The sequence below is a fragment of the Camelus ferus genome, chromosome 10, assembly GCF_009834535.1.
Source record: "Camelus ferus isolate YT-003-E chromosome 10, BCGSAC_Cfer_1.0, whole genome shotgun sequence".
NCBI lineage: Eukaryota > Metazoa > Chordata > Mammalia > Artiodactyla > Camelidae > Camelus > Camelus ferus.
The window spans coordinates 58,748,218-58,761,581 of NC_045705.1; the positions used below are offsets into that span (position 1 = coordinate 58,748,218).

At 36.7% G+C, this 13,364-nt stretch overlaps 2 protein-coding genes across 5 annotated transcripts in view; both read left to right on the plus strand.

The window, feature by feature from the left end:
- The window catches only part of PAAF1 (proteasomal ATPase associated factor 1), a 39,994-nt gene extending 26,754 nt beyond the window's left edge, over positions 1–13,240 (plus strand). Inside the window, exons 8-14 of one of the 4 annotated variants that reach the window (XR_004323352.1) lie at positions 1,100–1,191; positions 2,289–2,404; positions 4,002–4,084; positions 7,193–7,237; positions 8,705–8,839; positions 10,171–10,253; positions 11,643–11,687. Coding sequence is in view for 3 of the 4 variants with exons in the window: in XM_006181594.3 (XP_006181656.3) it covers positions 1,100–1,191; positions 2,289–2,404; positions 4,002–4,084; positions 10,171–10,253; positions 11,643–11,720 (452 nt within the window). In the remaining variant the exon portion in view is untranslated. Of the gene's footprint in view, positions 1–1,099; positions 1,192–2,288; positions 2,405–4,001; positions 4,085–7,192; positions 7,238–8,704; positions 8,840–10,170; positions 10,254–11,642 lie in introns of those variants that run through there. The other 3 variants (XM_006181594.3, XM_032489337.1, XM_032489336.1) reach the window with 3 other exon arrangements.
- DNAJB13 (DnaJ heat shock protein family (Hsp40) member B13) overlaps positions 12,111–13,364 on the plus strand; it is a 65,159-nt gene continuing 63,905 nt past the window's right edge. The window contains exon 1 of the mRNA XM_006181593.3: positions 12,111–12,243. The gene's annotated coding sequence lies outside the window, so the exon portion shown is untranslated. The remainder of the gene's footprint in view (positions 12,244–13,364) is intronic.

Below are 13,364 nucleotides of genomic sequence, written 5' to 3' on the forward strand. Positions count from 1 at the left end.
TGTATCTGCAGTGGGCCTTGGAAGAAGTCCCCTGTGGACACCAAGGGATAGATATATATTAAAATCCTAACCCCTTACCATGGTTTATGACAAACACACTTTCTAACTCCTACAGTCTTCTTTAGCCTCATGTCATACTACCCTCTGCCAGGTTCACTGTGTTCTAACTCTACAGCAGACCCTGCCAGCCTCCAGGCCTTTGCTTTTATTCTTCCCTTAGTCTGGAATATACCTCCTGAAACTTTTCACATGACTAGCTTCTGTTTACCTTTCAGGTCTCAACTGAAAAGTGGCCTCCATGTAACCTTTTTAAAAGTTGAAGTATATATATAAAATAGGTAAACAACAAGGCCAGACTGAATAGCACAGGGAACTATATTCAATATCTTATAATAAGCTATACTGGAAAAGAATATGAAAAGGAATATACGTATATATGTATAACTGAATCACCATGCTATACACCAGAAACTAATACATTATAAATTGATTATACTTTAAATAAATAAATAAATAGTTTAAATTTAAACTTATTTTCCTCCACTCATTTTTCCATCATGTACTCACTTTTGATCACACTTTCCTGTTTTATTTTCTTTATAGACCTCATCACTGTCTGAAAATATCCTACTTATTTATTAGCTTATTTCACTGTTTCCCGTTTCTACTAGAATCCTTGAGAGTAAGGACCTTGTCCCTCAACAAGTATTTGTTTAGTGAATGAATAAATTTCATTTCCCCCAGACCATAAGAGCTGTGAGGGCAGAGACCTATTTTGTTCAACATTGTACTCCTACTCCAAGTATAGTATCTTTCCATATTACCAAGGACTTAATATTTTAAAGTTGGGTTTATTGAGGTGTATTTTACATATAGTAGAAGTCACCCTTTTTAATTGCACAATTTTGTGAGTTTTGACAAGTATATATCGTCATATAAGCAATACCACAGTCAAGATATAGAACATAATACATTTTTAGAAAATTAGTAGGTCAATCACTGAGAGTAATTCAGTAAACAGCCATCAATAGCTGTACTTTCTGAGTACTGCCAGCTGATCAGCCTAGCCCATTGTTGACATAGCTCATCTGTCATGCAGGTGAACGGGAGGTTGGAACAGAGTTGAAAATGTTGCTGTTGGCCCGAGAAGATAAGAAACTTCAGTGTTTCGGACTACAGAGCAGGCAGCCGGCAAGTGGTTCATCTAAGATCTTTGAACTCTGGGGCAACCTCGGTCACTCTGATTCTTAGAAAGTTGTTTTGAAAATATTTCTGCTTTCTCCCTGTGATCACCTTTTGAGGAAGCTGTGTGAGTGAGAGGGGCTGTGCAGTATAGTGATTAAGAGCATGGAATATGAAATAAGGGCAACATTTAAATCCTAGCTCTTCCTAATGGCTGTGACATCAGACAGGTTACTTAACCTCTCTGAGCCTCAATTTCCTTATCACTAAACTGGGCATGGTAGGACTTACCATATAGGCTTATGTGATGAGATTAAATGCCCTACTGCTTTGTGACCTTTATCAAGTCACTTTCCCTCTGGGCCTTAGTGTGCTGTTTGTAAAATGATGAGATTCTGTAGGTTCTCTTCTATCTCTAAGGTAATGTGAAGAATTTCTGAGTAAAGGACTCATGCATTCAGGGCTCTAGATCAATTAATGACCAGAATGTCTTTTATAGAAGAATTAGTTAAATTTTCTTCCTTCATTTGCTGAGCTTTTGCCAAGGAGACTGTGCTCCTAATTAAACTCTGAGTTCCTTGAGATTGGATTTTCTAAATTTCTATCCAGCTGCTGTCATCATCATCCAGACGATGTAATTATTTGGTTTGGCCATAGGCTTTGTATTTTCATTTCATCCATTATTGCCTTGTGCTGGTGATGTTTCCATTTTCAAAGTTTGTTCTGGGAATATCACTGTTTTTGATCATATTGCCTTTGCACTCTGAATTTCCATGCTGGCTTTTACTTCCAAAGGGAAATCAGGGGATTCTGGTGTTGAGGATCCCATGAGTCAATATGTTAAGGGGAAATAGTGTGAAAGCTCCTACCTCAGATTTCAGTATTATATAACCTGCTTAAGTTCTCAGTCAGCCTCAGGTTCCTGAAATCCTGGGAGTGCTTCCTCCTCAGTTGTTGGTGAATGATTAGTTTAGACTGGGAGTGCTTGAAGAGGGAAGAAGGAAATTCTGTCTAAAAATAGTAAAATTCTCATTTTCTTAGGGCTTGTTTATTCCAGGAAACAAATTAATCTTTAAATAGCATTTTTGGCTCCTGCTTGTTCCCAGGTGTTCCTCTTTATTGGCTCAGATGCCTTCAACTGCTGTACTTTTCTCTCTGGCTTCTTGCTGTTGGCTGGGACGCAGGATGGAAACATTTATCAGCTGGATGTAAGGAATCCAAGGTGAGTCACCGTTCGTTTGCATGGTGCAGGTCTTCTATAGAGTGGAAATTTTATTGGCTTTCACAGTGGTTTAGCCTAGCATATACGTGACTGTTGAATCAAGGGTATATTTTTCCATTTATAAAGGTTTTCCAGTGTGAATTGTTTGATTGTTCCTGTTATTCCTGGAATCACATTAAAAGGTAATTTGATTCCTGCTGTCATGATTGTTATGATTGCTTTGGAAATTGAGCTTAAATAATGAGCTAACATTTTACTTATAATAATTGGGTAAAACTTTTAATTTCAAGGAGCTTAGTAATTTTCCCCATGGTATTAGATCTGGGTTGATCTAAGATTGATCATTTTTAGTTCCAGTAAGCCAGTTCTGATTCTTTATTTGGCTTTGATCATAACCTCTAAAATAGGCTTTATCCTGGTCTTAAAGATATCCAAAGAGAATCCACATCCTCTTTGTCCCAGGATTTAACAGTTTCTACGGTTCTGTCCCTTCCTCCTTCTGTTTCCTTCTTTTGTTCAACTGATATTTATTGAATGGCTTCTGTGGGCACCAGGCTTTGTGCTGGGCACCAAAAAATGGAAATAGAAAACAAAGATTCTGCCTTGGAGGCACTTGGAGTCTAACAGTAAAGATGGGCAATGAAAGACTGTTGTGATACAGTGTGATCAATGGTCTAACAGGGTTACACACAGGAATTTGAGGAAGCACCAAGAAGGAGAAGGAAGAAGGTAAGACTGCTTCTCCAAAGAAATGAGGCTTTAGTTAGATCTTGTCCAGTAGAAAGTTACCAAGTGAAAAGCAGAAGAACCTGCCTTTGGTTGAACAGCATATAGAGAGCAATGGAGTATGAAAGTATGACACTTTAAGGGATTTCTATGTAGTTTAATATGACAAGTGTGTTCCTTGCCAATGGAGCAATGTTGAGAAGTGATCCAAGACAGGAAAACAGGAATTTGATTAGAAAGGACTTACATACCATCCCCAGGAGTTTGGACTTTATTCTTAGAGCAATTTCAGCTTAAGAGTGACCAGATTATACCTTTTCTTCCATAATTTATTTTATTTTTATATTTGTTTTTGTCTCCATGGAGATTGGAAATTTCATCGTTATAAAATCACCTACATATATGTATATAAAATTGGTTCTTACCGTTCTCTTTTGTTTTGCAGAGCCCTAACAGTTTTAGTGTTTTACAACTGTCTTGATTTTGCCTATAAGTAAAAAGATTAACATATTGTTAACATTGTTATTTTATTTTTTTACATTTTTTATTGAAGTATAGCTGATTTACGTTAACTTTGTTATTTTAAACCCTTGTCAGGCCTCCCCTAAAATCTGGAGATATCGATGGTGACTTTGTTCATTCCACTCACTCACATATTTAGAGATATGTTTAGATTCATTCCAAGGTGGTTTTGAACGGATTACCTTGATCTACCATTTAAGGACCTAGCCATGAAAGAAACCATATGAATGTTTACTCTGTCCACATTTGTCCTGTGTGGTGTTTTGTGTTTAGCTCTATATGTTGAACATAGTCAAGCATTGCTTTTGAAGAAAAAAAGTGAAATTTCCCCATTTATTTTGAATCCCAGGGCTCCAGTACAAGTCATCCACAGATCAGGAGCACCAGTTCTGTCCTTGCTGAGTTTCAGAGATGGATTCATTGCTAGCCAAGGTAGGTCCAGGGGCCAATGGAGAGAGGTGGTTCTATATAGTTCAGTTAAACATAGGTTTAAATGCCTGGTCTGTGGCTAGACTAGGGGCATAGTGCTCCAGGATTCATTGGCATATTGTGTTTTTCACATGGCCTTTAACACACTACTTGTGATTGTCTATGCTCCTCTGCAGTCTAAGCTCCCTGAGAGTAGTGACTTGGCCTTATTCATCATGTTATCCCCAGCTTTTTAATTCAGTGCCCACTTTTTAATTCAATACAAATAAATAAACATTGGTAGAGCAATATATTGATCCTTGTTGCAAAACATTGAGGATTCGATAATGAATCAGTTACAGTCTTTGCCCTAAAGGAGCTCACAGTTAATAAGGCAGACAGACATGTGGACATGTGATTGAGTACAGCTTGATAAATTGTGCAGCAGAAGACTATATGGGAACATGGGAAACAGCTAATTCAAGTGGTAGGAGTGCTACAGGGACATCTTCATGGAGTAGGTGACATGTAATCTGATGAATATTTTACCAGCTAAAGATGTAAAGATGAACATTGAGGGCCAAAGCTATAGTGTGTGTAAAGTCGTAAGTGAGGGAAGAGGGGCAAAAGTAAAGGATCTATCATTTACTAGGTGCCTGCTATGTAGTAGGTACTGTGTTCAATGCTTTACATACATAGTCTGGGTAAAGTGAATACCTCGGTGTAACTAGTACAAAATACTTGGAATGGAGTTTGGGAGTGAGATTAGGAGAAATACACGGAATAAGATGTCTGTTAAGGGACTGAATCTTCATAGGAATGATGTAGGTGAGGAGGACTGGACTGTAGGCCTGGAGAGGACCATCTTACCTGAGTATTTCAGTGTTATCAGGATGTTTTTGACTGTTAATAACAGAACACTCAACTGAAAATGGCTTCAATAATTAGGAAAGTGTACTACTTCACTTAACAAAGATGTCCAGGTTTATGGTGGTTCCAGATTAGATTAATATAGTGATTTGAAAACAAAGTCAATAGAGCAGCCTAAGAAAACTTGATAGCTAAGTCATTGTGGTGTTCTGAATTGCATCCAGGACACTAAAAACTGGTGAAATCCAAGAAAGTATGAACTAAAACTGGCAGACGAGCATATGAGAACTTTCTGTACTATCTTTGTAACTTTTATGTAAACATAAAATTATTCTAAAAGTATTTAATTTTTTTTTAATTTAAAAAGTGAATAAAAGCCTTAATAAGGAAAAAGAAATAAAATCAAGAGCCAGGTTTTTTTTTTTTTCCCTTCATCTTTTGGTATTGTCCTCCCTGGCAGGCTGGCTTTTGTCCTCAGGCTTGTTCCCTCAGGGTCACAGTGCAAGATAGCTGCAGCAGATCTCATCCTCATGTAACATGGATACTGTTACACTTTTTTTTTAAGAATGAGGAACATTTCCTTAGGAGCAGCCCAGCTGATTTACTGTTATACCTCACTGGCCAGAATTACAATATATAAAACATGCCATCCCAAGAAGACCTAAATAGCATTTCTCCAAAGAAGACATACAGATGGCCAAGAGGCATGTGAAAAGATGCTCAACATTGCTAATTATCAGAGAAATTGCAAATCAAAACTACAGTGAGGGGAAAAAAAAAAAAAACTACAGTGAGGTATCACTTCACACCGGTCAGAATGGCTGTCATCAAAAAGTTAACAAAGAATAAAGAGAGTTTGGGAAAAAAGGGAACCCTCCTATACTATTAGTAGGATGTAAATTGGTGTAGCCACTATGAAAAACAGTATGGAAGTTCCTTAAAAACTAAAAATAGAGCTACCATATGATCCGGCAATTCCGCTCCTGGGCATTTATCTAGAAGAGACAAAAACTATTTGAAAAGATACATGCACCAGTGTTCATCGCAGCACTGTTTACAATAACCAAGACATCGAAACAGCCAAAGTGCCCAACAGAAGATTGGTTTAAGGTGTGGTATTCATATACTATGGAATATTACTCAGCCATAAGAAAGAATGAAATATTGCCATTTGCAGTCACTTAGATGGACCTAGATAATATACTAAGTGAAATCAGTCAGGCAGAGAAAGACAGATATTATATCACTTAGATGTGGAATCTGAAACATAATACAAATGAATCTATATACAAAACAGAAACGGACTCACAGACATAGAAAACAAACTTATGGTTACAAAAAGGGGAAAGGGTGAAGAGGAGGGATAAATTAAGAGTATGGGATTAACTGCTATACATAAAATAAAGCAACAAGGATTTACTGTATAACACAGGGAACTATATTCAGTATCTTGTTATAACCTATAATGGAAAATAATCTGAAGGAAAAAAAATATATATATATATAACTGAATCACTTTGCTGATTCACCTGAAACTAACAAAATATTATAAATCAACTATACTTCAATTGAATATAATAATAATACATGCTATGCCTAAAGTGACAAGGGGAGAGTAGTGGAATTACCATAATTGGCTTAGATTAATCAAGATTCACCCCCCAAGTCACTGGTTTACTGGAAATAATCTGGGATCCTGTTAGTCAAGAGAAGGGTTGGGAAATAGATGAGTAGGCAGCCAACAGTGTCCAGATTTTCACGGGCATCACTCTTATATAGGTAGGTTCCCTTCATCCCTGTCAAAACTGGTGCCTTATTTACCTAGCCCTTCTTCAGGATTTTCAGACCGCAGCAAAGAGTAATCAGGAATCTGTAGACCTGATTTTCTAGCTCTTCTACACTCCCTCTGAATCTCTTTCTCCCCGTGTCTGGGCATCAGTTGGTGATATAGTGGGTTTATGAAACCTTAATAAGAGATCAGCTGGCATAAGCTTGCAACAGCTTCCCTTGATGCTGCTGCCATCACGCATTATGATCCTATTTCTTTGATTCCCTTTGCTGCCATGCTACTCTCTTCCCTTGAGATCCTGCAGGATGTCCACCATCTCCATCCCTCCACTCAGAATGCCCTCTTGAAGGCTACCAATGATGAGCCCCTTGGTAGATCCAGTGTCCTTTTATGGGTACAGGCCTATCTTGTCCACTAGTCTCTAAGTTTCCTTGAGGGCAAGTGCTATGTCTTTTTCATCTCTCTATCCCCAGCTCTTGCACAAGACTGAAGAATCTCAGCAAATGTTTGCTGAATGAGTGAGTATATATTTTTCATCTTTCATGACTCTTAGTGGTAATGGATTCTGTTAGTTCCTTCTTAAAACTGTTAATTCCTTTGACTTTGGTGATACTAATTAATCTCCTGATTGTTCTCTTTCTCTAATTACTGCTTCTTTTTCCATTTCCCTGGAATCATATCTAGCATGATTCATGGTATACTGTAGGTTCTCAAATTGTTTGTTGAACTTGAATCCTTTTGCTATTCCTACATTGTTGCCATACCTAAACCAGAGGTATTTCCTGAGTTCAGCCTTTGTCCTTCTACCTTTTGTTTTCCGTGCTTCCTAACGGACTGACTGTTCTCATGGTTTTAGCTGTTAAAGGTTGGAATCCATAGCCCTAGCCCTGACCTCCTACTTAGCCCTTATTTTATTGGGCAGCAGCATGATATGGAAAAAGTACAGATTTTGGACCCAAACTGATAGCCTAACCAGTGAGTTTAAATCCTCACTCTATCACCTACTGTTAGATTCAACCATATGAAATATATTTTATTTACAAAATTTATTTTAAATAAATTATGTTTTATTTATAAAAATGGCAGTTGTGTATGGTTTGATCTAATAGTTCTATGACCTTTGGTAAACCATTTCACTTTCCTAAGTCTCAATTTCCTTAGAGATAAAATATATAAAGTACTCAACATAAAGTAGATATCCTATAAATGATAATTTCTTCTTATTCCTGTAACTTTGCCTTGCCCTATAAGCCCTCCTAAAAAGTATTTCTTATCATCATGACCCAGGACAAGGCACACACTCACAAAAAGTAGAATTATGCTGTAGGGAAAGATATGTGAAAGTATCAAAGGAATAATAAATGTTACAAGAGATTGACGGAGAAAGGGTTTACTATATGGGATGGTTAGAAATTGCTTCCTAGAGGGAATGTTGATAGCTCTGGGGCTTATCAAGTAAGATTTGTGTATAGAAACTTGAGTGCAGAAGAAGAGCTATGATAATCATACTTTTTTTGAGAGGAAAGAAAAAAAACTCAGTAGTGTAGCTTTTCCTTGCTGAAGTAGTAATAACAGTGAAAAACTGACAAAAGATTATGGTTGGTTTCCCACTCTGGCTTAAAATGAGATTTTGAAGGATTATAAACTTCAAACATGGTACAGCACATGAGAAGCTTATGTTGCTTGGTGGCAGTTCTGAAGTGACAGAACTTAGTATCCCTGAGAACCTGCATGTAGCTCACCCAGGGCCTCTGCATTTTCTTACATCCCCTGTCCTACTGTTAGGCTATTTTAAAAAAATACTTACATCTCTGTTGCAAGGGAATGTGTGGGAAACTTGAAGGGTAGCGTGTGGAGAAGAGCTAACTCCTGGCCCTCCTACTTTTTGTAGCTCTTTCCTGCTGGAGAGAAGGAAAGGCATAATTTCTGTTATTAATAAATATCTAAAAGGAAGAGAGGTTAAAATTATAACTCTGTTTTCAAAGGACAAAACTAAGAGCAATAAAAGAAAGTTACCAAGAGCCACATTTCAGTTCAATATATGGAAAAGTGTTCTGTTTCATAAGAAAGAAGCTGGCATTGAGTAACGAGCACCATTAACTCTGGGACTGGACAAACAGGTTGGTTGGCTCCTCTGCAGGATGCTCTTAAGGGAATTCTGTACTAGTTTAGAAGCTGGAAATAGATGATCTTTGAGGACTTTAGAACTCTGATTTACTAGAGAAAGGATTAAAATTGCCAGATTAAACAATTTTAAAAACTTTTTATTACAGAAATTATCAACCAGATACAAAAGTAAGGAGAATAGCACAATGAACTTGGTGTACCTATTATCCAACTTCAGCTGTTACCAATGGCTAATCTTGTTTCATCTTTTCTTACCCATTCTCTTACAATCCCCAACCCTTATAATTTTGAAACCTATCACAGACATCATATTATTTCATCAGTCAGTATTTCTATATGTATCTCTAAAAGGTAAAGATTCTTTTTTGGAAAAGATTACTTTTAACAATAATACAAGAATAAGGTCCTCCTGTATGCTGCTGCTTGTTGTATAGATTGATTAACAGATAAAGTAATACTGATCAACATGTAATTTTGGAAAGCAGTTTTTCAGGTTTCTAAAATGTTTGAAAAGACTAGTTAATGTGTTTTGATTCTTGTCCAAGGTTCAATACAAAGTCAAAATCTTAATATAGAAAAAACTTTATGCAGAAACTATTCTTTTATACAGTATGCTCTCAACCATGTAAAATGAAAATTTGCACAGAAAAGACTGAAAAAATACATTAAAATGTGAATGGTAATTGTCTTCAAATGGTTGATTATGGGTGATGTTTTTACTTCTGTTCCTTTATTTTTAAAGTTTTCTTCAGTGAGCACGTACTACTCTTATATTAAGTAAAACAAGAACAAAAAATCACTTATTCAGTAGTTTATACATCATTCCAAGTTTCATTTGTCCATGCTTTTCTGAGAAAAGTAAGTTTAAATATTAGATATATTTTTATTTTCTTGGTATAACCTGATGTATGTGTTCAAGTTCATAGACTGAAGAATAATTTGGGAGCATAATTTTCTTAAAGACATTTATGTAGACAAATTCCCTGTTAAAAATAATTGTCTAGGGTAAATTTGCAAACAGATATATAACCTGCATTTGTTTGCTCTGTGCCCTTGGCAGTTATTGCTAATCAAAGATAACTCTTCTTCCCACTAAGCTTGCTCTTGGCCTTCAAATCCTTTTGAGCCAGCATTTTAGGCCGACATTATAGGGCCTCATATTTGAGCCACATAATGAGACCTGTCTGCCATTCTGGGTCTTAGGACAGTCTTCTTTAGGCCAGTGATGTACAGAAATAAACTAAAATATTTAGTTGGGTTTTTTTTAAACTCCTTTTCATACAGCTTTCTCTTCAGTTATCTAAGTTTTCTTTCTGCCTTTTAGGTGATGGAAGCTGTTTCATTGTCCAGCAAGACTTAGACTATGTCATTGAGCTCACTGGGGCTGACTCTGACCCTGTGTACAAGGTACATACCTGAGAGGAGATCAGGCCTGTGTGATTCTCACCTGGGATCTAGGGCTTTAGAGGAGACTGAATTCAGCTACTTTGTAGTTATTAGGGGTAATATAGTACTTAGGAGTGGGATAGAAAGAAATCATAATTTTGAATCAGAAGTGACTTCATCACTTACTGGCTCTAGAAACTTTAAAATTCACTTCACTGCCTCAGTCTGTCAGTTCAACTGTAAAGTGAGGATAATAGATAATGCATATGAAAGATCTTTGTATATTTTAAATATTCTATAAATATTAGCTGTTATTATCATTATTTAAGTTCAAGACTGATTATCTCACTTAGAGTAGAAAGAGAAAAACGAAAGGGGAAGTAATATTTATTGACCGGATATTGTGCTTGATGTTTTACATTTATTATTTAATAGTCATTATTATTCCTTGAGGTATAGGTATTATTATTCTAATTTTTTCTTATAATTTTGGAACAGTTGCATAATTAATACATACATATAAAAATTCAAACAATACACAATTGTACAGACTTAAAAGTCCCCTTTAAGACTTTTTTGTTCCACTCTTCTTTCCTGAAGTAACTAGAATTAATAGTTTGGCGTGTATCTTTCAAGACTGTTTTTGGAGAATTTGCACTTACATCTTTGTGTTTATGTATTTACATAAATAATGTAGTTTTACATCCAAATTTGTACATAATTGGTATCATTCTATATATATATTACTCTACAGCTTGGGTTTTTACTTAACATCTTGAAACTGTTTCCAAATTCATATAGATACACTTCTTTTTTTAAATTCCTGCATAGTGCTCTATATTGTGAATTAACATATTTTTGTTTTACAAATAAATGGACTCAGAGGGATTGAGAAAGTTGCCCTAGGTCATGCAGCTACCTATCAGCAAACCTGCTAATTAAGCAGGTTAAGCTTAACTCCAGAATTAATACTATTTCCATTAAATTAGGAGTTCTTAACCTTTTTTGAGTCTCAGACTGCTTTGAGAATTTGATGAAGTTCTCCTTAGGAAAAAGTGCACATTTTGAGAACTTCTTTGCATAGAATTTTATGAGGTTCAGGGATACCCAGGCCCTTCTATGGATCGTCTCCTCCCCAAGTACAGTCCATCTGCACTAAACCATACACAACACTAGTGGGTTTGCTCTCCACTTGGTCACTTAGTTCCTCCATTCTGTGGTCATGCGCGCCCTTAGATTCTGGCTAGCCATTTTTTAAATACATAACATGGATGTAACTCTTCTCTTGTGTTTGGAATCAGTAAAGCTTCTCAGACTCCCTTGTACTATTGGGGGTCGATGACAAGGCTCTATCTTTTTGAAATGGAAGAATCCCAGGTTTCCTTTGAACTGTGAATTCTTGTGTTCCAGGTAGCCACATGGGAGAAGCAGATCTATACATGCTGTCGGGATGGTCTTGTGCGACGCTATCAGCTCTCTGACCTCTAACGCCTTGGGAAGAAGAGTCCCAGTTAATGAAAAAGATTGACTCTGACAACAATGAGCGGAAACATTATCAAGGGTCATGGGTTCGGGCACCCTTTGAAAGTCACAGAAAGTGAGCTGCATTGGCCCATGTGGAACTATCATTCCATGATAAAACCTATGTTGAGCTGAGTAAGAAGCTCACATGTGTTCACTGCATTTGTCCTAACTTCTCCCTATATATACTCATCCCAGCAACACAGGACAAGGATACAGATGCTTACAGTTTGATCTGATACTGCTTGTGTTAAGTGTTTACAAGGACTGGAGGACTAAAGCCTGTTCTCTGGAGGAAATAAAGAAAATATGTTTGGAGGAGTCTGAACTTGAGAAACTTTGTTAAATATTCTTGCTTGAGTAAAAAGTCAGTCAAGCTGATGGAATTCCTTTCTCAGGCACTTCCTGTTGGCCTGGCTATAGGGAAGGACTACTTGACAGTAGCAGTAAATGGCCCACAAGCAGCAACCTGGGAAAGATTTTTATACAGGTAGGGTAACCAACTGTCCCAGTTTTCCTTGGACTGAGGGATTTTCTGCTAGATGGGACTTTCAGTCCCAGGCAAACCGATATGATTGGTTAGCCTTTATTCAGGTGATGAAGTTGAATCATACCATTGTAAAGGCGGCAGCTGTCAAAGTGCAGTCCCTGGAATAGCTGCATCAATATCACCTGGGAACTTGTTAGAGATAGAAATTCTTGGATCCACCTCAGACTTAAATGAGAAGTTCTGTGCATGGGGCCCACAATCAGTATTTGAATAAACTTTCCAGGTGATTCTGATGCCTGCTAAAGTTTGAGAACAAGAGAAAGACAGTGAAGGGCACTTTAGTCATAGATGGAATCCAGAGCTTAAGGGATGGCAAGACTGGTCTATTGGAGAGGAGGCTGGAGAGGTTGGCAGGGTCCAAATAATGAAAATACCAGGTAAGGAGCTTGAACTTCATTTGGATGGCCATGGGGAACCAACTACAGAAGGGTTTTAAGGAAGGGTTCAACCTGGTTGCCTCTTTTTCATCCTAAACATAAAAATGGAATCATAATGTATGTATTCTATGGTTTATTTTCACTTAGTATCTCTGAGTTCTTTCCATCTCAGTACATTCAGACTTTCCTCATTCTTTTTTTTAATAATTTCTAGAGTATGAATTTAATAATTTCTGTATCAGTTACATTTTAGAGCTTATTAGATAAAAGGTTTCTTGGAGGATGCAACATGTATGTTAAGATCAGGATTTATTTAAAAGAAGAAGGTAATTCCTGGGTAGGGTAAGAGTATGGTTTACAGAGTTTGTAAAGGCTGTTGGTAAGACTCAAAGAGATAAAGTGATTTGCCAACAATCATAGAAAGTAGGAACTTGAACATAGTTTATCTTAACTTTGAATCGCATTTTTTCTTTCCTGTTGCTTATGCTTAAACCAAATTGAAAATACAATACTGTGGTTCATTGAGTATCTGAAAATAAAATACTGTGGTTCATTGAGTATCTGCTGGATATCTACTCTGTTCTAGGTACTATATTTAAATATTTAATCCTCACTAACACTCTTAAAAAAGAAATGGTATTATTTCTATTTAACAGATAAGGAAACTGAGGCTCAAGAAATTAA